The following is a 25,591-nucleotide window of genomic DNA, read 5'->3' as shown; positions in this document are numbered from 1 at the left end:
TGAGTAGCTCAAATTTACTTTAAACTTTATTTTACCGGTCGTGAGAGATAACCTCTTACATCGAAACAATCCCTCAAAGACCATGAATAAAAATGAAAATACATAAACAGAAATAAAAATTAGTAAAACACCTCACTCCCAGTGGTGACATAGAGATTGGATTGGTGATCGGTGCTGTCAGACTAGCGTATGGGATTGTGGAGGAGCGAATCTGATGGACTAAAGTTGTACTAGTGATGACGTCGTTGACATAGTGGCGTGTGGGATCCACGCACTAAAGCGTGGCCGGCAGATTGATGCAGAAAACTGTCAGTTGGAAGAAGGGTGGCTGGTGAGCACAATGAGCGGTAGCGTGAATGGACAAAACTGATGGAAAAAACTAAATCTAATTTTAAAGAAAATAGATCTAGAAACTCAATCAGATTCGGTAGAATGACTGGACGGGAAAGAGAAAAGAGAGAAAACAAGAAGGAGAATGAGAGAAAAGAAGAGGGTAATCGAGAGGAAGGGAGAGGAGGAGGAAGGGAGCAGCCTGAGTCCCCTCAGCCTAACTAGAAGATTTATTAGGCCTCCTATACCTACTTCCTATCATTTGATCCAGTCCACAATTGACCATAGCCCATTGTAATGCGCTTAAAATATATATATATATATATATATATATATATATATATATATATATATATATTTTTTACATTTTAGCACATATTTTTGTTGAGTTGGCATATTTTATTTATTATTATTATTATTATTATTATTTGAATAAAAGATGAAAGAAACATGTTAACTCAGCAAAAATATACGAGAGATGAACGCCATAAATATACAGAATCATTTCTCAAAAAAGAAAGCCTTGTGAGTGTGAGCAGCAATTTATCCTTGTAATTTGATGATCATACTTCAATTTACGCTTTTATCAATAATTGCACTACTTTGAAGCAACTGAAGAAATGGGAAAACCGCAGTTTTGTGGGACGTTGATACCAAGATATTGAACAATTAGTGGATACAATAATAATTATTGAAAATGACAAAATGTCAAGCAATTATTATTCTTCGACTTATCCTTTTTGTGTTATATATATATATATATATATATATATATATAAATGAAAATGATTGACAACCAATTTGCTTAGATTGTTCATGAGATTTTATATATATAAATGAAAATGATTGACAACCAATTTGCTTAGATTGTTCATGAGATTTCATGCGTGTGAAATTACACATCAATTATATTTTAAACATAAAAAAATCATTTTTAGTCTTTAAGTTTTTATTTTATTTGAATTTAGTTATTGAGTTTTTAATTTTAAGAATATAATCATCCAGTTTTGCCCAAATTTTAAATAGGCTATTCTGTCACTTTTTCATCAAAATTAGTGGTTTATCATATGTTATGTGCGTCTCAATTGACATGTTAGTGGTCTCCAAGAGATAGCTCAATTGGTTAGGACCACACTTAATGAAGCGGAAGTCACTAGTTTGAATCCCTGTCCCCCTCTTATGTGCTGACATGTCAAAAAAAAAAAAAAAGACTGAATTCTAGAAACGAAATCCATCTTCTTTATCATTCTATAGCATTAGAGGGAAAACCACTAATTCCGATGCTGACATGGATGGATGTTTACATTGATATCGGGTTATGATATGGACCTAACATATCAAATGAGACACACCGACATATGAAAAATCATTAACTTTGAGGGTAAAGCATTTTTCAACTTAAAAAAAAATCCAGATACGACGCTCAAAGAAAATAAAATAAAATAAAATCCGAGCACCTTAAAACTTAAAGTCTATAAAAATGAAAATCTTGATCAGCATCAATACATATAGTGATCAACAAGTAACGCTCGGGTCCCACAGCGCCTCCAAAGTCCACTCAAATTCATTTCCCCTAAAATCCTTTTACACGAAAAAAAAAAAAAAAAAAAACTCGTCGGAACGCTGTTGAGAAGAAGAAGACTAGAAGAGGATGGGGAAATCGTCGGCTACGAAGCAAGCGATGGTGGTGTTCGGAGCCCTAGCGTTGGGGTGGGCGGCCATTGAGCTCGCCTTCAAGCCCTTACTCGACAAAGCCCGGGCCGCCATGGACAAGTCCGACCCGGCCCGCGATCCAGACGACGACGTCGCCGACGCTGCTAAGAAGTCGCCTGCTGACGGAAAGTCCGGCGCTGATGATTGAATGAGGTTCGAAAAATTTTCGGATTAACAATGGGTGAAAATTTTCTGCTTTATTCAATTACTGTTTGAGAATTAGTTTATCTGTTCAAGTAAAACTGAATTGGGAAACATATAATTTTGGTACTTTGGGGTGTAAGGTTTTGCATAAGGCTGACAATATTTGACATGAATTGCGAATTCTACACTAACACAACATAAAATTAAATGATTATGATCGAGGAATCGGACTGGTTTAATTAAATGGGTCGGGTTAAGGTTGATTTATATAATCTTATATCAATGCTTTGATACGATCTAGGGTGTCAACTCGTTCCGGTTTTTCGGTTTTTGGCCAAAACCGGAACCGGAATTGGGACCCCGGTTAATGGACCAGGTAAAACCACCGGTTCCCGATTATCGACCGGTTCCGGTTTTACTTGGTCCGGTAACCGGTTTTTTAAGAAAAAAAATTTTTGGGCTTATTTTAGACCCAATAAGCCTTTTTTTTTTTTTTTTTTTTTTTCATAAGTTGGCTCATTTAAAAAAAAAATCTATTAATCTTTTTGTCTAAATTAAATGAGCTTTGTTGTGATTGTTCCAAATAGTTATTACAACAATAAATATAAACTACCAACAATAAATACTTTATATATATTCAAACAATATTTTTCATTGTGAGCCTAAGAAATTGTAAGGACCAAACTTTATGCAAAGAAAGGCATTAAATAAGTGACCCAATTGACCAAATTTTCAGATGCTTAAGACTCCAACATCAGAAAATGAACAATTACTACAATCAACCCAATAAACCCAACATCAGAATTTCATCAAATCTTGTTTGGATGTTAATATTATACACTAAAGTAACAATATATATAAATATTATAACAATAAATATATATGCATATAAATATTACAACAATAAATATAAACTATCAACAATAAATATATATGTATATAAATATTCAAACAATATATTTCTTTATTTTCTATTTTTTCTACTCTCTAAACTGACTTTCTGAAAATTTTAACTTAGCATAATAATATATATATTAATATATAATTATAATAATATATAAATATTATTAAATAAAATAGAAACCCGGTTCCCAGTTTTTCGGTAAAAACTGGGTACCGGAACCGGAACCGGGTCCCCAGTTTCCCGATTTCTCGGTTTCGGTTTCCCGGTAATTTTTTACACCCCTAAATTACGATCCGAACCTGACATGCGACATAGTAGTTGACAATTTTTTACGTAACTCATGAATCTGATATGAACTCAATACAAAATTAGAGGATTATGGTTGATGGGTTTGACTCGTTTACTTAAATGAATCAGATTAGAATTAACCTATATAGTTTTAGGGCCTGCTTGGAATTGCGTTTGAAGGGCCAAAAAATGCTTTTAACACTCAAAAAGTCCGTTTGAAAAAAAAAAAAAAAAAAAAAAGTATTCATTTGGTAAAAAAATTTAAAGCTATTTTAAGGGTTCAAAAAGCCTAAAAATAGACAAAGCTCAAAAGCTCTTTTTGACTTAAAAACTTTATTTTTCAAACGTAATCTCAAATAGGCTATTATACTCATGCCTTAATATGACCTGAACCCTACACACAAACACAACTTGCCATCCCTAATTTTGCACAATATGAGGTTCCTTCATGTAAACAACGGGTGCTCTTTAGCTTTTGCTTAGAATAAAATGTGAGTTAGAGAAAATAGGAAGTGAGATTTTTAAATAGAGAATGTTAGGTGTTCTTCTGGTGTCAAGTGGATATTATTTAAAAAAAAATAAAAAATAAAAAGTAAAAAAAACCTTGTCCCCACCTATCCCTTATTTCTCTCATCCGATTTTTAAAAAATAATATCTAACATAAAAAAACACCTAACATTTATGTTTTCAAATAGATACCTTAGGTTGGGGAGGAGCTCCATAGAGTACTAAATTTTTGCTTCATGGTCTCTTAATTGTTTGCTTCCTTTAATGTTAGATACAACGGTACAGAAATAATGAAGAGAAGTTAAAAAACAAGAGGGCCAAAGCATCTTGAACAATCGGGAATGTCGGTAAAGGGGGATTGAATGCTATAAGCAGCCAGCCTGCAAAAACATTATGATAGACATTGAGGGCCCATAGAAATGGAGTGGAAGGTGAGGCAGGGTAGTGATTTCTTGTAGAAAAGGAAACCTTTTCTTCATTGATTAAAACAAGTTGCAATCCAACCTGATGTCGACAAAATGAATTATATGTCAAACAATTTGCACCAGTGGTTGTGGCAAGGGTTTAGACATGGAGAAAGGTTGGGAAGAAAATATCAAGGCATAGATAGATTAGGATTGTAGGGCATTGATATGTCCTACAGAAATAAAGGCATCCTATATCTTCCACATGGTTCCTGAGTACACCATTAATAACTGTGAAAGGGACTTACTCTGATACCAAACTGTTTCATCTCTTTGCTTTTTCCACAAGGGTCTCTGCAGAACTTTTACAGTGAGTAAATTTTTCTGCAGAAATTGCAGGGGGGAGAGCAATTGAGAGGACTTTGTCCTTATCCACTAGGAAGCACCCACCTGGTTCTCAAGCCAAGTGGTCAACTTGCATTAGGAATGCTAGGAAGGGACTTTATCTCTATTTTCAAGTGCAGAGAAGAGTGTCACATCTCACCAGCCCACTAATTGAATTGATTATTGCTTTGCTCTTGGGTTGTATAGTGAATCAGTGTCTGAATTCAAGTAGAAGTGAATATGTGATTGTAAATTGAGTGATTGAAGCCATTTATTTGGCCTGACTAAAGGCCCATGTATGCATTATTACCAAAGTACTCTTTACACTCAATTTATACTAGTTGGTGTGTCGTATTTTAAGTGATTTTTTATGTCAATTATTTAAAAAACTAAAAGAATAGTCATTAAAACACACAACATCAACTAGTGTGAAATGTGTATGAAAAGTAACATTACTCGTTATCAAATAATTGACACTATTAGACACCATTCCTTGGTTCAATTCAAATTATTTGGGTAAGTGTGGTACAAGTGGTAAAAAATACAGTCGTAAGCACATTTTTCACAAGTTATAAAGAGTATGTTTGAGATTGCATTAAGAAATATAGTTTTTTTAAGCAAGAAATAGCATTTTTTTTAAGTTTTTCCCAAAAGTGTTTTGCTTTTTTTAGACCAAAAAAGTCAAATAAGTACTTTTTGTGTTTTTTTACCAAACATGCCGAGCTTTGTTTAGTAGAGTTGTTTATGTACCAAAAGTACTTTTTAAGTTCCTTAACGCAATCACAAACATGCTCTAAAACTAAGAGTAATATTACTACTCTTTACACTAATTTAGCACACTCATGTCCCATCAGTTGACATTATGTGTTTTAAGTAGGTTTTTTTTTTTTTTTTTTTTTTTTTTTTTCATATCAGTCAATTAAAAAATAAACAAACGTAAAAGTCACTTAAAATATGTCATGTCAGTTAATGAAATATGAATGTGATAAATGAGTGTGAAAAATGGCATTATTCTAAGAGTAATGCTATTTAGTAGTCTATTATGCAATTGTCATGATAGTCGTATATTATTACTCTAATTCTAAGACTAATACGTTGTTTAGATGGTTTTTTTTTTTTTTTTTTTTTTTGAGTAAAGCCATGTCCAAATTCTCTTGATAAATGCTATTTTTATCTTTGTCTATGGTTTGAAAATGTGTATCTTTTCACGTTATCAAATTGCTATTTTTTTTTTTTTTTCAAACATACTTTAAACAAGATATTTTTGGGATTTTTTTTTATATAATTTTTTTTTTTTTTTTTTTTTTTAAAAAAACGACCATTGAGCTAGGCCCAAACGCACACCTTGACTTAAAACTAGGTATTACGAGAAAGCAATGTGCTGAAAGAAACCTCTCATTGAGTACGTTCCTAAATAATTACCAGAATTGCTATTAATAACTCACAGCACCACCACAGCATCTGCCTCCTCCCTCCCTAAACAAAAAAAACCCAACCACCATTATTCAATCTCTCTCTTCTTAATTTGACCAACCAAACTGTTTTTTTTTTTTTTTAATTTTTTAATTTTTTTCTGGTTTTGGACCATAATTGGTGACCCATTTTGGGCAACATCCACATCCATCGGGCCATTTCTCTGGGCATATCAATGAACTTGGTGAAGCAATTTAAATACCAAAACTGCCTAATTAAATCTTTTTTCTTTTTCCTTTTTCTTTTTAATAGAAGAAAATAAAAAAAATCTTATCTTTAAAGTTTGAAGGAGTAGGATGCATGGAACTCTGTAGCCACAACTAGTCCAGTCAACATGACATTAAACACCCTGCCAAACCTATCTAAGCCAAGTAAAAGAGTGGTTGATAGAATCATATGACGGGTCTGGTTGGGTTGCTGCTCAAGTTCAATTCTTGCAGCTTTTTTCTTTTTAATAGAAGAAAATAAAAAAAATCTTATCTTCAAAGTTTGAAGGAGGAACTCTGTACCCACAACTAGTCCAGTCAACATGACATTAAACACCCTGCCAAACCTATCTAAGCCAAGTATAAGAGTGGTTGATAGAATCATATGACGGGTCTGGTTGGGTTGCTGCTCAAGTTCAATTCTTGCAGCTGAATTTATACACACATTCAATATTGAAATTTATAAATTAAAAAAAAAAAAGATTCCAAATGAGTGGTAGATGCAGTATGAGAGATGAAGTGATATGATTTTAACGGTCATATTATTTTGATCAATGTGGATTCAAAACGTTCATTTAAAATGAATTGTCTAAATTTATCCATATAAGAAGACTTCAAACAAATAAAAAGCCAATTGCCCTTAAAAAAATGGTCAACCACTTTAAAGGTGTGATTTAGAATAAGCCGACTACCTTTTCATCCTCTAAAAGCGGCTAGTGGCCGACTACCCTGACCACCTTAGGAGTGATTTGGCGCTAACAATTTTTTGTTATTTACTCTAATACACTATCTAAATAAAAAAAATAAAAAAAAAAAAATTGTTTTGTAAACATAAAATAAAAAAAGAAAATACAAAGTAGTAAAGATAATCATTACCAAACCACGACATGTTTGGTTCACTTGGAGTCTTGGACACTTGTTAGATTACGTGGCAAGCTTTGTGTGGTCATTGGAAATTGGAAAATTCACAGCAGCTTGAATCATCGGAGAGTGAGCAAAGGATGTGTGTAAATCACTACTAAATTGTAATCACGTAGCCATAGTGAAGGTACAGACAAGCCACAGCACAGCCAGAAAACCTTTCAAGACACTGGAAAGCGACCCCCAAGCAATATAGGAAAAAACAAATCCCCTTTGGATTTTTATTTTGTCTACAGAAAATACAAAGGATTCGCTATCAGATCCTCATCCTCCCATCTGGGTCTGCCTTAAAATCCTCGAAAAGCTTTTCTCTATATGGGTCTTCTCCACTGTTCGGTTCCTCAGTTTCTCTACAGCTATCTATAGAGTTGGCCAGTCCATGGGGTACCTGAACTCTCTCTGATTCTCACTGCACTCGATAGTGTGGTTGGTTTTATATCTGAATTGAAAGAATCTGGTAAATTCTCTATTCATTTCCCATTAATACTTGCTTTTGGGTTGAACTAATTTGTTGAAATTTTATGTCTTTGACTTTTTTGTTGGTTAAAACTGAATGCCCATTTTCATTAAAAAAAAATGAAGAAGAAATAGGTCGAGTGCCCATGTAGTAAGTATTTGTTATGTTGCTGGTATTTGCTGTGCTATGGTGAGAAATTAGATTTTCTTCCGACTTGTTAGCTTCCGAATTTGCCCCCTCTTTTGTAGTTTTAGAATATTTTTCTATGTCTTGTATTGTTTCATTGATGAATTATCCTTATGATTATTTATAATTGTAGTTAGAATCTTGTGTCGATCCACTTGAGCCCCACCTTCATGGTGTGAGGTCATACCCTTATGTGTTTGTTCATCTTGTGTTATGAATCTTTAATATAATATATGGTTATGGAGTTCCACACTCTCAAATTGTTTTTGTGTATCATCTTGTGGACTGAGGCTTGATCTCTTAGATGAGTTTCTTGTAATTTGCATCCTTATGGATGTTTGGCAGTGTTTCTTGTTGAATCAGTATATGATGTTGCTTCCATGGCTTCCCCATGCATGTAAAACACTACAGATGAAATTCTAATGTCTACTAATGAAGAACTCCCCAAGTATTGATGCCATTGTTTGTTTCGGAGAGCAAATTTGTGATATTTAGAAAAACTTTACTGTACTTTACCTTGTCATTGCTAAAATTAAAATCACTTAAATTATAACTATTCTATTATATCACACATTTTGATAAATGTATTTGCACAATTAAATAAGGGTCTTCTATGGCTCTCATGGAATTCAAAAATATTGAGTCTTGGCCCAGGGTTGGATGCTAAAAAAAATGTCTGAGAATTTGTGTCTTTGTTCAAGTTAAGATTGTCTAATGAACAAAATGATTTGCATACTTGGATACATATTCTTACAGTTTTGACATGGGGACATGATCTCAGACTTGTGTTTCATTAAACTTTCAAAATGTCGATACAGGAACACAGCCATGGTGGTGCATTGTAAATTTATAATATAGATGCGCATGTATAAGTTCTAGTGTTTGTTTACAAGTAGAGAAAGCATAGGCAGTAAAAAAGAATGAAAGTAACAATCACCTATAAGTTTCTTGACAAAAATTAATGAAATCTTATGATTTTGCACATATGCAGTTTAATAAAGGTAAATAATTTTGTAAGTCTCCCAATGACTCTCAGACACGGTGGAAACACTTGCCCTGTCCTCAATAGAACAACATGCCAAATTTTGGTTAGTAGAAGTTTCCTACAAATCCTTGTGTGAATATCATCAGATATCTGATTGGATCTAGTACTCAACTCTGTTATTGTTGGATCTCGCAGTGTCCAACTTATTTTAGATTCTCTGATTTGTTCTCATTGTAGAAGCAAATTAAGCCCATGTGATCCAAATTCAGGTTAAACCTGGAATTGTCAGCAGCTCAGTTGTTCTGTAGGGGTAGATTTATGAAGCTATCAATTGTCCACTAGGATTTTTTACTTTTTCATGGAGCTGACTTTGAAGCACACCAGGCCTGCTTAATTACTGTGTATTTCTAGTGAATTCATTAACTGGCCTTTTTACATTGTTAGTATAATGACCCAACGAAAACTAGTCACATCTGTGCTATCACTCCAAAATGACTAGTCAAGTTGCAATTGGAACTTCTTATAATTACTTTTAAAGCTCAATTTCACCTAATAAGCAACCAATGTGGGACTTAGCACCCATTCTATGTGGGCAATTTATCTTCCCAATGTGGGACTAACTTTATTGGATGTTACAATATCTCCCACTCTTTTCCTTGACATTCTCGTCAACGTCCACGTCATATAGTGCTTCAACGTCACATCGTACGACTAAGTTGCTCTGATACCATTTGTAAGAATTCAGGGAAAACGCTAGTCATATCTACGCTATCACTTCAAAATGACAAGTTAAGTTGCAATTAAAGCTCCCAAAAATCACTTATAAAGCCAAGTCTCACTTAATTTGGAACCATTGGAATTTTGCACCTACTCCATGTAGACAATTCATTTTTCCAATGTAGGACTCACTTTCTAGGTTGTTGCAGCTAGTTATTGTAAAATCTCTAAGCTTTGAGTATCAGAGGTTCTATCCTTTTGTTTTTAGAAATTAACCAATATTGGTTATGAGCTATAGATTTAGGAATGTATATAAAAATGTGGTACTTTACCGAGTATTTACTAATGCTTGAAGTATTAAAATGCTCTTAAAATTTGAATTAAATCAAAGTTGGTCAATTATATTCTAGATAAAGATCAAATGCCTCTTCATGCAGGGTGTAACTTGCTTTCACTATGAATGTGATCACTGACATGGTAGGTAGGGACTAGGGAGAAAGCATCACTTCTGAACATAAATTACCAGTTTTGAGGCCACTTATGCTTGATTATATAGAATGTTAAGTAGGCTAGAAATATGTCCTTGAACTGAGAATGCCTCAATGAGCCTTCTTTTTTTGGCTGTTGTCATTATTATTATTAGCTTTATTACAAATTTCGAGGTGGAAGAGCTGTTGTGTATTGTGGCAGCAGCTGGTTTAACTTAACTACTAAAAGAGTCAATAAGAGCCCTGTGCTAATGATACATGTTAAGTGTGCTTATATGTTGAATTCTTCACTGAAAAAAGTGCTGTGACCCCATATTAACAAATTATCCTTGCAATTCGATTCCTCTTTTATTTCTTTATTTTCAACTCTGCTTGTAATATCTATCTTTAACTTGTTCCTCTGATGAGCAGAGATCTATGGCTATTTCGGTTGCACTAGTTGACAGTATGGCATCATTGAGCAGTGATCTCTTCTATGACATATTAAGGCGACTAGATGGTCCAACTTTGGCAAGTGCAGCATGTGCTTGTGCAGCATTCTGTTCCATATCAAAAGAAGAGAGATTATGGGAAAATGTGTGTTCTTCTATGTGGCCTTCAACCAATAGGGAAGATGTCAAAAGTTTAATATCATCCATCGGGGGATTCAGAAAGTTCTATGCAGATTGTTTTCCCCTTATTGTAAACAAAGAAGTCAGTGAGAACCAAGGGAACAACTACCCCGAGTACCCCGAAGAATGGAGTGAGGCTGAATACTATGGTGACATGGATGGATTTGACAGTATTTCACCCTCAGATTTTGTTTCTATCGTGGATATTAGGTATAAAGATAAAACAATATGCTCAAAAGTCCTTTGGGGCATTCCAAATGCAAATGGCTTCGATGGTTGGTTTTATAATTGCCCTTTTAGAATTGATCTTCTAACTTATGCAGCTAGAGATGATGAGAGTGATGGTGAGGTTACCCTTTCTGTTTCTGATGGCCTGCCACCGGTTGCCTCAATGGAAAGAGAAAGGAAAGATGGGAAGCTATGGCGGGAGCTCTGTGATGGACTCCGTCTTAGCTGGATTGTTGTAAACAGAAAAATAAAGCAAGCTGCTAATCTTGCTAGCTGGAGCCCTCTTGGTGGGCAAAGGCATTGGCCGACGGACAAGGATTTTGTGTTACGCTTCGGATCTGTCCTCCCTGCCAAGGACATTCTTCCATGTCAAGTAGTGGAATGCATCCTTCGCATGAAATTCAGAGTGATCCATACTGAAGGAGAGGAGGGCACTCACACAACTCTCAAATTAACAGAGCTGAGCATGCAGTTGGAAGACATGGAAGGCGCTCATGTTAATGGAAGAAACAGTTTGCTTATTCTGAAGGAAGCACTAAGCTGCCATAGGAGCAAAAATTATAGTGAAGTTCTCGAGTCTTGTCATTTGTACTCAAAAGTGCAGAGCGAGTTAAAAGAGGAGAAGATAAGAAATGAAAGCAGGTTGGACAGACTTTGTATCCTAAGCGGCATTGCTGCGTTTCTAATGTTCTGGTATTACATGTTATAAAATGGAAGTGCCTCCTTCATTTTAACACGGTTAGCTGAAAATGCTCTAACAGACTTCCAATGTTTGTAATTCTGCTGATAGAAATATTTAATTTTGCTTCAACCAATAAAAGAAGTCCCTGATCTCATTTCCTTGGTTTACTTGAGAATACAACTTTCTATGTACAGCCATTCAACAAACTCCATCTGGAAGCAGCAATAATTAACCACGATGATGATTCACATGACATTTCACCTTCTTGGACAGATAAGATGTATGTTTCCTCAATCAATCTCTCAATGTATGATAGTAATCTTTGCTTTTTTAGTTCAATGTATCATATTTCTTGTCAAAAGTTTGGTCTGCTGCATTTGCAGCATCTGGGTCTGGTTCTGCGTTCTTGTTGTATGGTATATGGGCTCTGTTACTTCCCCATAACTTTTGGTTGACAAACTGCTACCTTGATTGGTTTTTTGTGGAACCTCAGAATTCAGATAATAGCAACTAAATGGAAACTGAACTCTGAACTGAGTTCTTGACTTGGATCAGGGCAACATGTTATGTTGTGATTTGGAGTTGAAACGAATGTCATTTCTCAGAACCCATTCGCCTATTGTCCGTCACCAACTTGGCAGCGGCGGTTAATGCCCTTCGTCAGAAAAAGTTGGTAAATTTACAGACTTTCCGATGTTGGGTGAGGCAGTAAGCGGATTTGGTATTCCCAAACCCTAGTTATCCGACACCCACCCCTAGAACCTCAGACATTAGCAACTGAACTGATATCCTTTATTAATATGAAGGGATATTTCTCAGTGGATGAAGGGAATGAGGCTGGCCAGAGTTAGTTGGTCAGTCTCACTTCAAAATCTTTGCAATGGTGATAGAAGACATCAGGAGATATTAGGGGGTCCTAACAGAGATTTTGGATAGGCAAATTATTGTTGGAAATAATTTTGATAGTACAAAATATTCTTGTTGATACTAAACCATATTAATCATAAAATCATAATAAAATAAATAGAATACAATAGAATAAAACTAGAGTAAGGAAAGATCTCGTAATGTTATACAATCACGTAAGAGTGTAGTTCTTAGAGGTTGATTTGTGCGTCCTAAAGTATATAACTCGTGCGATTTGATCTCTTGACACGCAACATCTTAAGATTAGGTTATAGCTAGGGGTGTAAACGAGCCGAGCTTGAGCGAGCTTTCTTTGTTTGGGCTCAGCTTGTTTAAATTTTACTCAAGCTCAAGTTCGAGCCGAGCCTAAGGACGAGACAAAAAATCGAGCTCGAGCTCGTAATAAATCGAGCGGAGCCGAACCAGTTTACGAGCTGGCTCTTTTATTTAATTCAATTTATTAATTTATTTCTTTATTATAAATTTAAACTTCAAGTATTCTTAAACGGCTCAAGAAGTCAACTTGCATATAAGCATTTGCTTAGTCTGGCTAGCGAAGTATGGAGCTCGACTCAATACAACAAGGCACTGGGTTTCGAAGAGAAATGATATGCATCATTTTATAATAAAATGATGCTATTAGAAAAAGAAAAAAAAAATCATCAATTTTTAATATTAATATGAGGAATTATGTGAATAACTACCAATTCGAGCCTTATACGAGCTGCTCACGAGCTTAGCCGAGTCGAGCCGAGCTAGCTTCATTTAATATTCGAACTAGGATTCGTGTTCACGAAACGCTTCATTTAATATTCGAGTCGAGCACGAGCCGAGCTTATGCGAGCCAAGCCCGAGCTTGCTCGCGAGACGCTTTGCTCACTTAACAGTCCTAGTTATAGCATTTACTTTTGTTAAGGACGTACTTTCAAAAATGAAAATTAATAGAACCCTTTTGATTTTCTTGACAAAGAACCACAAAGAAAAACACAAGGAATAAAAGCCACTCGGTGAAGTCTTTAATTAGTTCTATGCGGCTAGCAAGAAAATAACTTCACAAAATCTGTATAGAATAAGTTATATATGGCTGGTTTTAGAATAGGACAAAAAATAGAATAGAATGTATATCTATTTTTAAAGTGCTCGTAGGTGAACTCTTTCATAGAGATCTTGAGTGAGCTCATGTTTTTCTAAAAGCCATAAAGAAAGATAATGACCAAACGGTCATAACAGTTAAAGATTTTTTTTTTTTTTTTTTTTTTTTTACATGTCCGTACAAGAGGAGGAGGGGGATTCGAACTAGAGACCACCGCTTTATGAGGCGTGGTACCCAGCCGATTGAGCTACTTCTTGAGGATAAAGAATTAAAACCTATAAGGGTGCGATTCACATTTTATAAATAAAAAGTGTGATTTTAAACCAAATCACAAAAAAATAGATCGTTTGAGATTGCGTTTTTAAAAATTTACGATTTAAAAATATAGAAAATCTGTATTTTTAAATCGCAGGTAAGAGGCTGCTTTTTTGAAAACGTACAATTTTAAAGGCTAAACTGTGATTTTAAAAGCCAAATTACAATTTTCGTCAAAACTCATGAAGATGTGTTAACTCTTGAAGATCAAAACTCATAAAGTTTGGTAATATAACCAAAGGCTAGAAAAATAATGTTTGTAACATATATTACAACAGTTTCACGTCTCTTACCCAGATCTCAACTTACATCAAGACCTGGATGATCTAGTATGTGACAGTCTAGGGGTGTAAACGAGCCAAGTTTGAGCGAGCTTTCCTCGTTTGGGCTCGACTTGTTTTAATTTTACTCGAGCTCGAGCTCGTGCCGAGCTTAAGGACGAGCCAAAAAATCGAGCTCGAGCTCATAATAAATCGAGCCGAGCCGAGCCAGTTCACGAGCTGGCTCTTATATTTAATTTAATTTATTTTTTTTATTATAAATTTAAATTTCAAGTACTCTTAAACAGCTTAAGAAGCCAGCTTGCATATGAGCATTTGCTTAGTCTGGCTAGTGAAGTACGGAGCTCGAGTCAATACAACAAGGCAATTGGTTTCGAAGAGAAAAGATATGCATCATTTTATAATAAAATGATGTTATTAGAAAAAAAAAATCATCAATTTTTAATATTAATATGAGGAATTATGTAAATAACTACTAATTCGAGCCTTATACGAGCTACTCACGAGCTTAGCCGAGTCGAGCCGAGCTAACTTCATTTAATATTCGAGCCAGGATTCGTGTTCACGAAACGCTTCATTTAATATTCGAGTCGAGCACGAGCCGAGCTCAAGTTTGCTCGCGAGACGCTTCACTTACTTAACAGCCCTAGGTGACACAGGTTATATTAGGGTTTTTTTTTTTTTCTTCTTCTAATTTGGTTATATTAGGGTTGTCTGCCACTTTATGCATATCTTTGTCTTTGTTCATCGTATTATTAATTAGAAAGAAGAAAGTGACTTAAAAAGTCGCCTTTCTTTTCTTTTCTTTTTTTTTTTTTTTTTTTGCTTTTTTGGGTTTTGTTTTTTGTTATGTATATCCAAAATAAAACATTTTCTATGGCCACAAAAAAAGAAAAAGAAAAAAAAATATTTTAAGATTTTGCGTCTAATTGAATTATAGGATTATGATATCTCATTCATGAATTAGGGCTATTATACTATTTTAGTTGATTTTTTAGTTTCCTGTCCACATCAGTAGTGGAAATAATTATGGTACTTCAGAGGATTTTTCTATCAAATGTGTAGGTTTGCCATCCATGGTGGACGTAGGCATCATTCGCCTAACCACTCTCAAATTCATTATTCATATCGGTTCCATTTAGAATGCGTTTAAAATTGCGATTTTATAAGAATAATTTGTATTTTTAAAAGATATTAATTAAGGAATAAATATTTAATTCTATATATATATATATGGAGGCATAGGGCTTTAGCTCGCTCCTCTGAATCTTCTGAGCTATTAAGTAGTTTTGCCCCTAAGTCACTAATTACGTCCAAAAATAAATAAATAAATAAATAACAACCACTAATATTGGCGTCCTTGTACTTGTACAATCTCAAGATCATCATGGTGAAATGGATTTTGACAACATGGTGCAATATTCTTTCATGTGCAATATTGTAGAACAAAAAGGTGGAAAACATATAATTACGAAACAGACTAAATGCTTAAGGTGCGATGTTAGGTCACTTTTTTTTTTTAGTTTTTTTTTTAAGAGAAGTTACTTGCCTCCACCAATTCTGATGAATTGGTACGCACCGGGTTCTAATAAATAATTTTTAAAGATATAATGAAACTCATAAAACCTTCTGTAGATTGGTTGGATTTTTTATTTTTATATTTTTTACATATCCGTACAAGAAGAATGAAAGAACGATGAAGATTCGAACTAGTGACTTCTGCTTTATGAGTTGGGTAGTATTTTGTACAAATTTAAATCAAACCCAAACGCTTCTAGAATTTCTATTCTAACAAGAGAGAAACTTGAATTTTAAAACTAGAAAAAGTTTTGAAATAGATAAAAGAAGAGAGATTTTTGTATCATAAAATTTGTCCACAATGAACTATTAATAGTATTAAATCAGTAGTTTTAGTCTGTTCACTAAAACATGTGATTTTGCAGCTACTTGCTAATTTAATTGTCATTAACATCTGGCCATCAAATATAAACAAACACTTAATTTAAATTGTTAGAATAAAAGTATAATTAATAGAAACAATAATTTAATCCCAACCGTTAGATCAAACTTAATTTGGTTTTATAGTTAATTTTACTAGCGGTCAAGTAAATTCAAATGCTAAAATCCACCTTAAAAACATTCAACGATCCATATTGAATCACCAAATCATATACTTATAACCATTATAAAATTAACGATCACCATCTGATTTTGCGTCGGCCACTTAAAAGTACAAAATACAAAGTAAAATAAAATAAAATAAAAAAGAATTTTGAAATATTTTTTAGCCTTGTTTGAAAATTAAGAAAAAGAAAACCTAAAGAGAAAACCTAGAGAGAAAAAAATCAGACTTGTGGGGAGGAGGGAGCTCTTTCCCCTCCCCCTACTCCCTTCTTCTTTCCTCCCCCTCCTCTTCTTGTTTTTTCCTTTCCTTTTTTCAGTTTATTTTTTTTGGTTTTTCAGACCAGTCCAGTTACTCCGGCCATCCCTTTACTTATATAGTGATGCCTCCGTCCGCGCTCTACCGTGCTGCGCCGCTCTTCGCCTCCATGAAATCGGTTGGGCTTTAGATCTAGTTTTGTGATTCTAGATCTAGTCTCCTCAACTAGTTTCGCTTAGCCACACACCGGCCCACCGTGCTCCCCAGCTCCTCAGCTGCCCATTAGCGCAAAACAGCTCCATCACGTCCACCACGCGCCGGCCAGTGCGCTTCGCCTCCCTCGCCTCAACCATTGTAGCTGTTTGCCGATTTTTTTTTATTGTGTTTTTGTTGTTTTTTTGAATAAGGGTTTGACTTCTCCTTAGATCTGCTTTCATGAGCGATCCTTGGAGTGAAGGTTTTTGTCCTGGCCTTTGGGTCGAGGAGGATTAGTTTCGGTATAAAGGTTTTGTTCTTATGGTCGAAAAAATAAAAGTTGGGAATATAAGCTACCTATGTATCAGATTGAATCTGCCTGGAGCAAATCTGTTTTACTGAAGTTTGGACATAGGTTAGCGGATGTTAAAGTCATAGATAGGACTTGATTGTAAGATTTTTATGTTTTTCTCTATGACGTTGTAACCCCATAGCTTTGACTATGATTTATCAGAGCTTTATACTCTATGATGTAAGGGCTTTATACTCTTGATATTTTTTCAAATAAATGAATATGAAAGATTATATATATAAAAGTCGAGTTTTCCAATTGGCTTATTGCTCATCTTCCTCCCATCACTATCTTTCAACGAATTCTTCCGCAATTGGAGGCTTATACGATGTAAGAGCTTTATACTCGTTCTCTTTTTTTTAAAATAAATGAATATGAAATATTCCCTTAAAAAATAAAAAATAAAAAGAAATAAAAATCTAAGTTGAGTTTTCCAATTGGCTTATTGCATCTTCCTCCCATCGCAGTCTCCCATTGCTATCTTTCAACGAATTCTTCCGCAATTGGGGGCTTATTTGTCATTTGAAAATGAGAGGAGGGCACTACAAGTCTACAACGACGTTGATAGGGGCAGACAAACGCTCTATGCGGTGTAATGACGATGCAGAATATTTTTACGCCCCGCCCCCCCCCCCCCCCCCCCCGCCCAAAAAAAATAAATGAATATGAAATATTCCCTTAATATATATATATAAGTTGAGTTTTCCAATTGGCTTATTGCTCATCTTCCTCCCATCGTAGTCTCCCATCGCTATCTTTCAACAAATTCTTCCGCAATTCGTTAGGGGCTTATTTGTCATTTGAAAATGAGAGGAGGGCACTACAAGTCTACAACGACGTTGATAGGCGCAGACAGACATTCTATGCGGTGTAATGATGATGCAGAATCTTTTTTTATGCCCCCTTCCCCCCCCCCCCCCCCCAAAATAAATGAGTATGAAATATTCCCTTAAAAAAAAAAAAAAAAAAAAAATCTAAGTTGAGTTTTCCAATTGGCTTATTGCTCATCTTCCTCCCATTGCAGTCTCTCATCGCTATCTTTCAACGAATTCTTCCGCAATTGGGGGCGTATTTGTCATTTGAAAATGAGAGGAGGGCACTACTAGTCTACAACAATGTTGATAGGGGCAAACAGACACTCTATGCGGTGTAATGACGATGCGGAATCTATTTTTACGCCCCCCACCCCCCTCCCCCATAAAATAAATAAATATGAAATATTCCCTTAAAAAAAAAAAAAAAAATCTAAGTTGAGTTTTCCAATTGGCTTATTGCTCATCTTCCTCCCATCGCAGTCTCCCATCGCTATCTTTCAACGAATTCTTCACAATTGGTTGGGGGCTTATTTGTCATTTGAAAATGAGAGGAGGGCACTACAAGTCCACAACGATGTTGATAGGGGCAAACAAACACTCTATGCGGTGTAATGACGATGCGGAATCTTTTTTTACACCCCCCCCCCCCCCCGCCCCCTCTCTCAAATAAATGAATATGAAATATTCCTTAAGAAAAAAAAAAAAATCTAAGTTGAGTTTTCCAATTGGCTTATTGCTCATCTTCCTCCCATCGCAGTCTCCCAACGCTATCTTTCAACGAATTATTCCGCAATTGGTTGGGGGCTTATTTGTCATTTGAAAATGAAAGGAGGGCACTACTAGTCTACAACGACGTTGATAAGGGCAGGCAGACACTCTATGCGGTGTAATGATGATGCGGTATCTTTTTACGCCCCCACCCCCATTATATGCGGAATCTCTTTTTACGCCCCGCCGCCTCCCCCCCCCCCCCTCTAATAAATGAATATGAAATATTCCCTTTAAAAAAAAAAAAAAATCTAAGTTGAGTTTTCCAATTGGCTTATTGCTCCCCCCCCCTCCCCCCCTCTACGCCACGTGGAATCTATTTGAGCACTCATTTGCTCTTTTTTACAGGTGGCATCCGAAATTGTTAAAGCCGCTCCCCCAATTAATTCTGCAAACATCAGAAAAACAAAACAAAAAAGAAAAAGAATGAAAATGAAAGAAAAGAGAGAGAGAGAGACAGATGTGGTATGGTTGCAGGCAGTGGTTCACCGTTTAAAAATTTAAGGGAGATAGTGACTCGGTATGTTTTATTTACCCTCAATTAATAATAATAATAATAATAATAATAATAAAAAGAAGGTACCAACTTTAAATTCTAATTTTTATTGGCATATTTTCAGGAGACCTTCAACTTGCTTTGGCTCCATATCTAATCTCACTATTCATATTCCATTTTGCTTTGAAAACTTTTGAGTCATTGAAATAGTTCTTTTATTTATTTTTTATTTTATTATTGTTTAATTTATCATTGATGAGTCCAAGTATTAGAGGCCCGTCTATTGGGACAAGTTTTAGTATTATTAGAATTGAAGGACTTAAAAGATAATAAGCTATCTTTAAGATTTATTTATTTTTTGACATGACTGCATAAAAGAAGAAAAAGGGGGAGGTGATTCGAAATACTAACCCCCACTTGTGCATGGTTAAGGCTTTGCATATGTAGATAAAACTGTTACAAAAGATAACATAGAGAAGGGTTGGAGGAGGGCTCATAATAGAAGTATAGAACCATCAATATGGCCTTGGCCTTGAAGATCTTGGCTTTTGATGATAGGCAAGATAGCAAGCTTCCAAACTAGATAGTTGGTCTCAATGAGTTTGTGAGGAAAGGAAGAGGGAACAGTGTAGGTCATTGGGTTTGTAGAAGTCGGAAGAGGATGAAGCAGCCATAGAAACATAGAGAGAGAGAGAGAGAGAGTGAGAAAAAAAAAAAAAAAAAAAAAAAAAAAACGTTAGTCTAGGAAAGCTCTGATACCATGTGATAAGTTGACAACTCTAGTGTTTGGGTTATACTGCCTTACCATCAATCGTGGTTAAGGCTTTGTATATATAAATAGAACTGTTACAAGAGATAACATAGATATTATAAATATAAATTCAAATTACGAATGATTTATCACAATTAATGTTATTCTTATATTCACTTGAATGTACGTTTGAATTCTTGATAACATGAAAAGAGTTATCAATTGATAACTCTCTAACAATTATTGATAGATAAATATATATATTTTTTTAATCTTTTACCCATCTCTTGTCAATCTCTTTATAAAAGATGGACAAATCCACCATTGAAATGTTCTACATATTTAATGGTAGATTTGTATAAGAGATAGTAACATCTCTCTTATTAATAACATTAGAAGTGGTCTATTCAAGTTAGTTGTTTCATTTCTACTATGCATCGAAGGTGTCTATTTAAAGACACCAAAAATTTGATGAAATAAAAAAGAAGATATGTTCTTTTATTGGGAGGTTTTGGACTCCTAGAACAACCCTAAAACAAGAAGGCCCATAATTGCTCTGATTATTCTACCAAAATCTATTATTTCTTTGATTTCCATCCCATATAACGCAGGCACATATATAATAGAACACAAAACTAGACTAATGACTTCTAACTCCACAAAGGATGTGCGTCGGCCCATTGGCCACCATGAGACTACCATGGGATGCCCACCAGATGATTATCATCTCACCACGTCACCATTACTGTTCACTAAGGGACAAGGGTGACATCTATTGTGCGTCAGTGAGAAAAAGGTCTTTTTGTTCCCTTCCCACGAATGATTGATAAACGACAATTGGCCAATGGCCATGGTACACGACACGCCTTGTACACCTAGGGCTCACCCAACCCAAAGGTCACACTTAGCCAAACGATTATTTGAAAAAGGGTCACACACATATATATATTAGGTAATTAAATTAATATAAATATATTTTAGGTAATTAAATTAATATAAATAAAAACTGAGTACAAACTGGACTGGCCGGTATCCGTTAACTGGGGTCCTGGTTTCCCAAAATCAAGAGTTGGGTACCTTAGTTCTGATCCCTAGTTTTGGCCAAAAATCGAAAAATTAGACCGAATTGACACCCTTAGCAAGTAATGACACTTTCTGAATATCCATTTTGCTAAAAATCCTTTCTCTCCATTCTAAAAAAAAAATTAAAAAAAAATAAAAAAAAAACAAAACAAAATTTTTTAAAAAAAAACCTATATTGACTTAAGTATGGGAAGGTTAGCGTTTAGCACACGGTCATCTATATCAACAATTGGCGCTGTTTATTGGAAATCAAACACACAATATATGGTTTTGGTTTTATTCCCATAGAAGGCACCAACTATTGAAGCAGATTTTCACATAGTTGAACTAGGCGATGGGTTTTTACAAAACAAAGAAAAATTCTACTAGAAAAACGCTGGCCTCTAAGGGACTGGAGACCCTCCGAAGTTTAGTTTAGTAAAGTTTTATGAGAGAAAAATGTAATGGAGAAAATATTAAGATGATAGAGACATGGATGTTTTTGGGGTTGGCGTACTTTTTTATATAAGACTCTCTCAAGGTGGTCTCTAATAGTGTTGCCTAATTATTTGCCTTGACGGGCTCGCAGTTGCCTAATAACTATATGCGGATAGGAGGCTCTAAGCAAAATGAATCCTCTTCATTTCAAAGGAAATTGAGAGGAGCCGGTCCCTTGATTCATAAGGGTAACAGTTTTACCCTTATGAATCAAGGGACTGGCTGCTCTCAATTTCCTTTGAAATGAAGAGGATCCGTTTGCGCTCTAAGCACTTAAAACTCATTGTTTGAGGTTAAAACATTTAAAAGGACAACGATTTGATAGTAATGCATACTTTAAAGAATGATTTGACGAAATTTTAAATATTAATTTAATAAAAGGTTAAACTGCAAAACCTTTTATAATAATTTTTTCCTAATTTTTATTGGCATATTTTCAGGAGAGCTTTCAATCTACTTTGGTTTAGTATCTAATCTCATTATTCATATTCCATCTTGATTTGAAAAATTTTGAGTAATTGGAATGCTTCTTTATTTTATTATTTTTTCTTGTTTTATTTATGTATCCAATTATGGGAGGCCTGTCTAGTGGGAGAAGTTTTAGTATTAGAATTGAATGACTAAAAGATAACAAGTTATCATTAGGATTTGAATGTTATAGACAAATATGTTATTATTATGGGGAAAATATACCTCAGCCTCTTGAATTATCACTTATTTTGTAATTATGCCTCTAAACTTTAAAAAGTGATATTGAAGCGTCACATACAATCATTGCATGCCAAATTAGACACTTTTGCAATTTTCTTTACAAAATAACCTTTGAATTTATTAATAAATAAAATTTAAAATATATATAAAAATATAAAAATAACCATTTGAAAAGACAAAAAAAAAAAGAAAAAAAAAAAAGGGAGCTAATATAGAAAGGGCTACCCAATTTCATTTTTATTTTTTAAATTTTGTGAGCTGGACTTGAATGCTTACATTGACAGGTGCTCTGGGGGCTAATATGAAAAGTGCCATTCTTTTTTTCTTTTCTTTTTTTTTTTCTTACCAAAAAAAAAAAAAAGTGTATTTTTTCCTATTATTATTGATAACATTAAAAATGGTTTATTTCAATTAGTCTTTTATTTCTACAATACAACACACCAAAAATTTAATGAAGTAAGAAAGAAGTTAATTTATCAAACGTTATGTTTTTTTATTGGGAGGTTTCGAATTCCTCGGATTACCCGATCGAGAACAAAGAGGCCCTGAATTGAGAATTCTTCCGATTATCCTACTAAAATTTATCATTCCTTTGACTTTTCATCCTACGTGTAAATAGAAAAACAAGGCCCATGCCTTCTAACTCCACAAAGAATGCGCGTCAGCCCATTGGCCATCATGAGATTTCCATGGCATGCGCAACAGAGGATCATCATTTCTGTTGCCCTTCCAAGAGAACGAACGATTGGTAAACAACGAGTGGCAAATGGCCATACTACACTTAACACGACACGCTTCGTACAACAAGAAGCCATGTCTAGTATAAGAAAAGACAAGGAAAGAGTTTAGCTTCAATGTGATCATCATTCTTTGACTTTGTTTTGTGCCCACCACTCCGAAGAAGGTGACAACTCAGCTTAAAATAAAAAATTAAAATAAGAATAAACTACCATATTAATATATTTTCTTTCAATTAAAAAAAATAAATAAAAAATTAGAAGGGCGGCAGCCACTCCAAGTAGAAGGAGCACCGGCCCATAAGGGGTGGCTAGGGTGGCCACGCACCACCCCAGGCCATCTGGGTTGACTGCGCGGCCACCCCAGAGACCCCCGGCCAAGTGGGTGGCTCGCACATTTGACAAGTATTCGAGCTTACCTTTCTCCTTTTTGTAGGCATTTGATGTTAGCATTTGACGTGCAATCATTTGTACCAACGATTAGCGCCGTCTAACACACAATACGTCTCCAAGAGGTAGCTCAATCGGCTGGGACCACATTTAATGAAGTGGAGGTCACTAATTCGAATCCCCCTCTCCCTTTTGTGCAGACATGTCAAAAAAAAAAAAAAAAAAAAACGCACAATACATGGTCTTTGTTTGATTTTCATAGAAGGCATCGACTATTGAAGTAGATTTTCACAGAGCCAGATTAGAAGATGGGCTGGCCTATAAAACAAGGAAAATGTTACCGAAAAATCGTTGGCATCTAGGAGACCGGAGAGCCTCCAAAGCTTAAGTCGGTAAATTTTTCTAAGAGAAAAATGTAATGGAGAAAGTATTAAGACTGTAAAAACATACTTATTTTTGGGGTTGGAGACACATTTTTATGTTAGACTTGTCTTTAATAGTGTTGCCTGATTGTTTGCCACGTGACAAGCTTGCATTTGTCCAATAACTGAATGTGGACAAGCACTTGTTTGAAGTGGGCCCTCAATTACTTCTAATTCCCCTAACATTTGGCTGTTAGGCAAGGAGGGTCGTTTGGGATTAATTTGTTTAAATGACATCAAACTCAGATTTTGAGCATGAAGTGGGTGCATTAAAGGAATCACAATCTAGCTAGCACTTAAAAAAATAAAAATAGAATAATATTGGCCACCCCATTTGAGTGCACATTGTTAGAAGTCAACTCTTACAAGGAGATTTAAGGTGACTCACATGTAACATATATAATTATATTATATTATGAGAATTTTTACTAAACTAAATTATTTTAGTAATTAAATATATAGATAACTACTTAAGGTGAAATGTTATTTCACTTCACAAAATGTTGTCTCCCTTGATGGAAGGAAGCAACGTTTGATTATGCATAATGGTCTTGGTTTATCTATAAATTAGTATGTGATTATTCATCAGTTACAACATGAACGTGAGAAACAAATAAGCCAAAATCTCTTATCTATCACTCTCCAACATATTGTGAGGGTTATAGAATTGTAAATTGAGGGTTCTAAGATTGCAAATTCAACAAATGTTCAAATCTGAATTTCTGGATTACTCAATTTAAGTATTTAAGCAACAATAGCCAAATGTTAGTGTTTTTATTTGATGTTGATATGAGAATCTTCTTCCAAATTCTTACACACAAAAAATTAGGGTGTCAGTTATTACGTCAGTCATTAGATAATTAAATTATTTATCATATTTTATTACTAATTTTTTGACTTGTATTATGCCGTGTTCAATACATATGGGTAAATCAATTTTTTTCTTTTTTAATCCGCTAGAGAGAGAAAACAAGAATAATCATTCTAGGAGGAGGGTAGAAATTCGTTTATTCCCTCCTCTTTCCGTCTTCTGAAAAGCAAAGCACAGTAGTGAGTCTAGTGAGTCTTAGGATGCTGTTTGTCATATATCTAAATTTGCTTTCTAGAGCAATCTATGAGGCAATGTTTTTTCTGCTATCTTGGATTTCGATTACCTTTTAATTGGTTTTTACGGTTTTATTTACTCAAAATCTTTAGAGTAGTGGTCATTGGTTTCAGATCTTTGATATGTCTTTCATTTTTCTCTCTAGTTCTTTTTTGGGGTCAAATAATTGACCGATGATGAAGGAATTATCAAATATGTGGAAGAATTTGTCATTGATGATAGAGGAAGCGAAATGGATTGCAATTGATAATGCGCTTTGTAGCGGAGCTGTAAAAGAGAGGAAATCATTATTTAGTCGGAAAAGTTTTAATGGATCGAGTAGTGGGCAGGGACGCGATTTGTTGAAATATGCTGCGGATATGGAAATTGATTGGGGCGGTGACATTCAAATAGTTAAATGTAAACTTGTTTCTCATGTTGTTAGATATGATTGGATCTAATTTCATCATCTTTCCTTGGCTTTTATGACTAGTGATGTGGGATCTAGCAAAAATAACGGTTAAACAAAGCATAAATCAAGTTTAGATGAAATAAATTTCTCATTGTATCTATGATATCTTTATAAAATGAATGAAAAAAAATAAAAATTTCTTATAAAAAAATAAAAAAAGCAAAAATACAAAGGGTTTTAGTGTGAAAGGGGCATGGTTTTAAATGTGTTGATTTGGGAATTTAAGCATTGATAG

General features: G+C 34.7%; 2 protein-coding genes across 2 annotated transcripts; both read left to right on the top strand.

The window, feature by feature from the left end:
- The first annotated feature begins 1,848 nt into the window (after positions 1-1,848).
- On the top strand, positions 1,849-5,034 carry LOC148587935 (outer envelope membrane protein 7-like). Its single transcript, XM_088512142.1, has 2 exons — positions 1,849-2,196; positions 4,681-5,034. Exon 1 carries the CDS (start codon positions 1,982-1,984, stop codon positions 2,189-2,191), a length of 210 nt encoding a protein of 69 aa, XP_088368268.1. The 5' UTR covers positions 1,849-1,981; the 3' UTR covers positions 2,192-2,196; positions 4,681-5,034.
- Positions 5,035-7,402: 2,368 nt separating this feature from the next.
- Positions 7,403-11,782, top strand: LOC132171564 (F-box protein At2g27310). Its single transcript, XM_059582921.2, has 2 exons — positions 7,403-7,731; positions 10,519-11,782. Exon 2 carries the CDS (start codon positions 10,525-10,527, stop codon positions 11,653-11,655), a length of 1,131 nt encoding a protein of 376 aa, XP_059438904.1. The 5' UTR covers positions 7,403-7,731; positions 10,519-10,524; the 3' UTR covers positions 11,656-11,782.
- Positions 11,783-25,591: the final 13,809 nt, after the last annotated feature.

The sequence above is a fragment of the Corylus avellana genome, chromosome 1 (genome assembly GCF_965113065.1).
Source record: "Corylus avellana chromosome 1, dhCorAvel1.hap1.2, whole genome shotgun sequence".
In the NCBI taxonomy this organism is placed as follows: domain Eukaryota; kingdom Viridiplantae; phylum Streptophyta; class Magnoliopsida; order Fagales; family Betulaceae; genus Corylus; species Corylus avellana.
The sequence above is the reverse complement of the archived record's forward strand: the minus strand, read 5'-3'. Positions and strand labels throughout refer to the sequence as shown.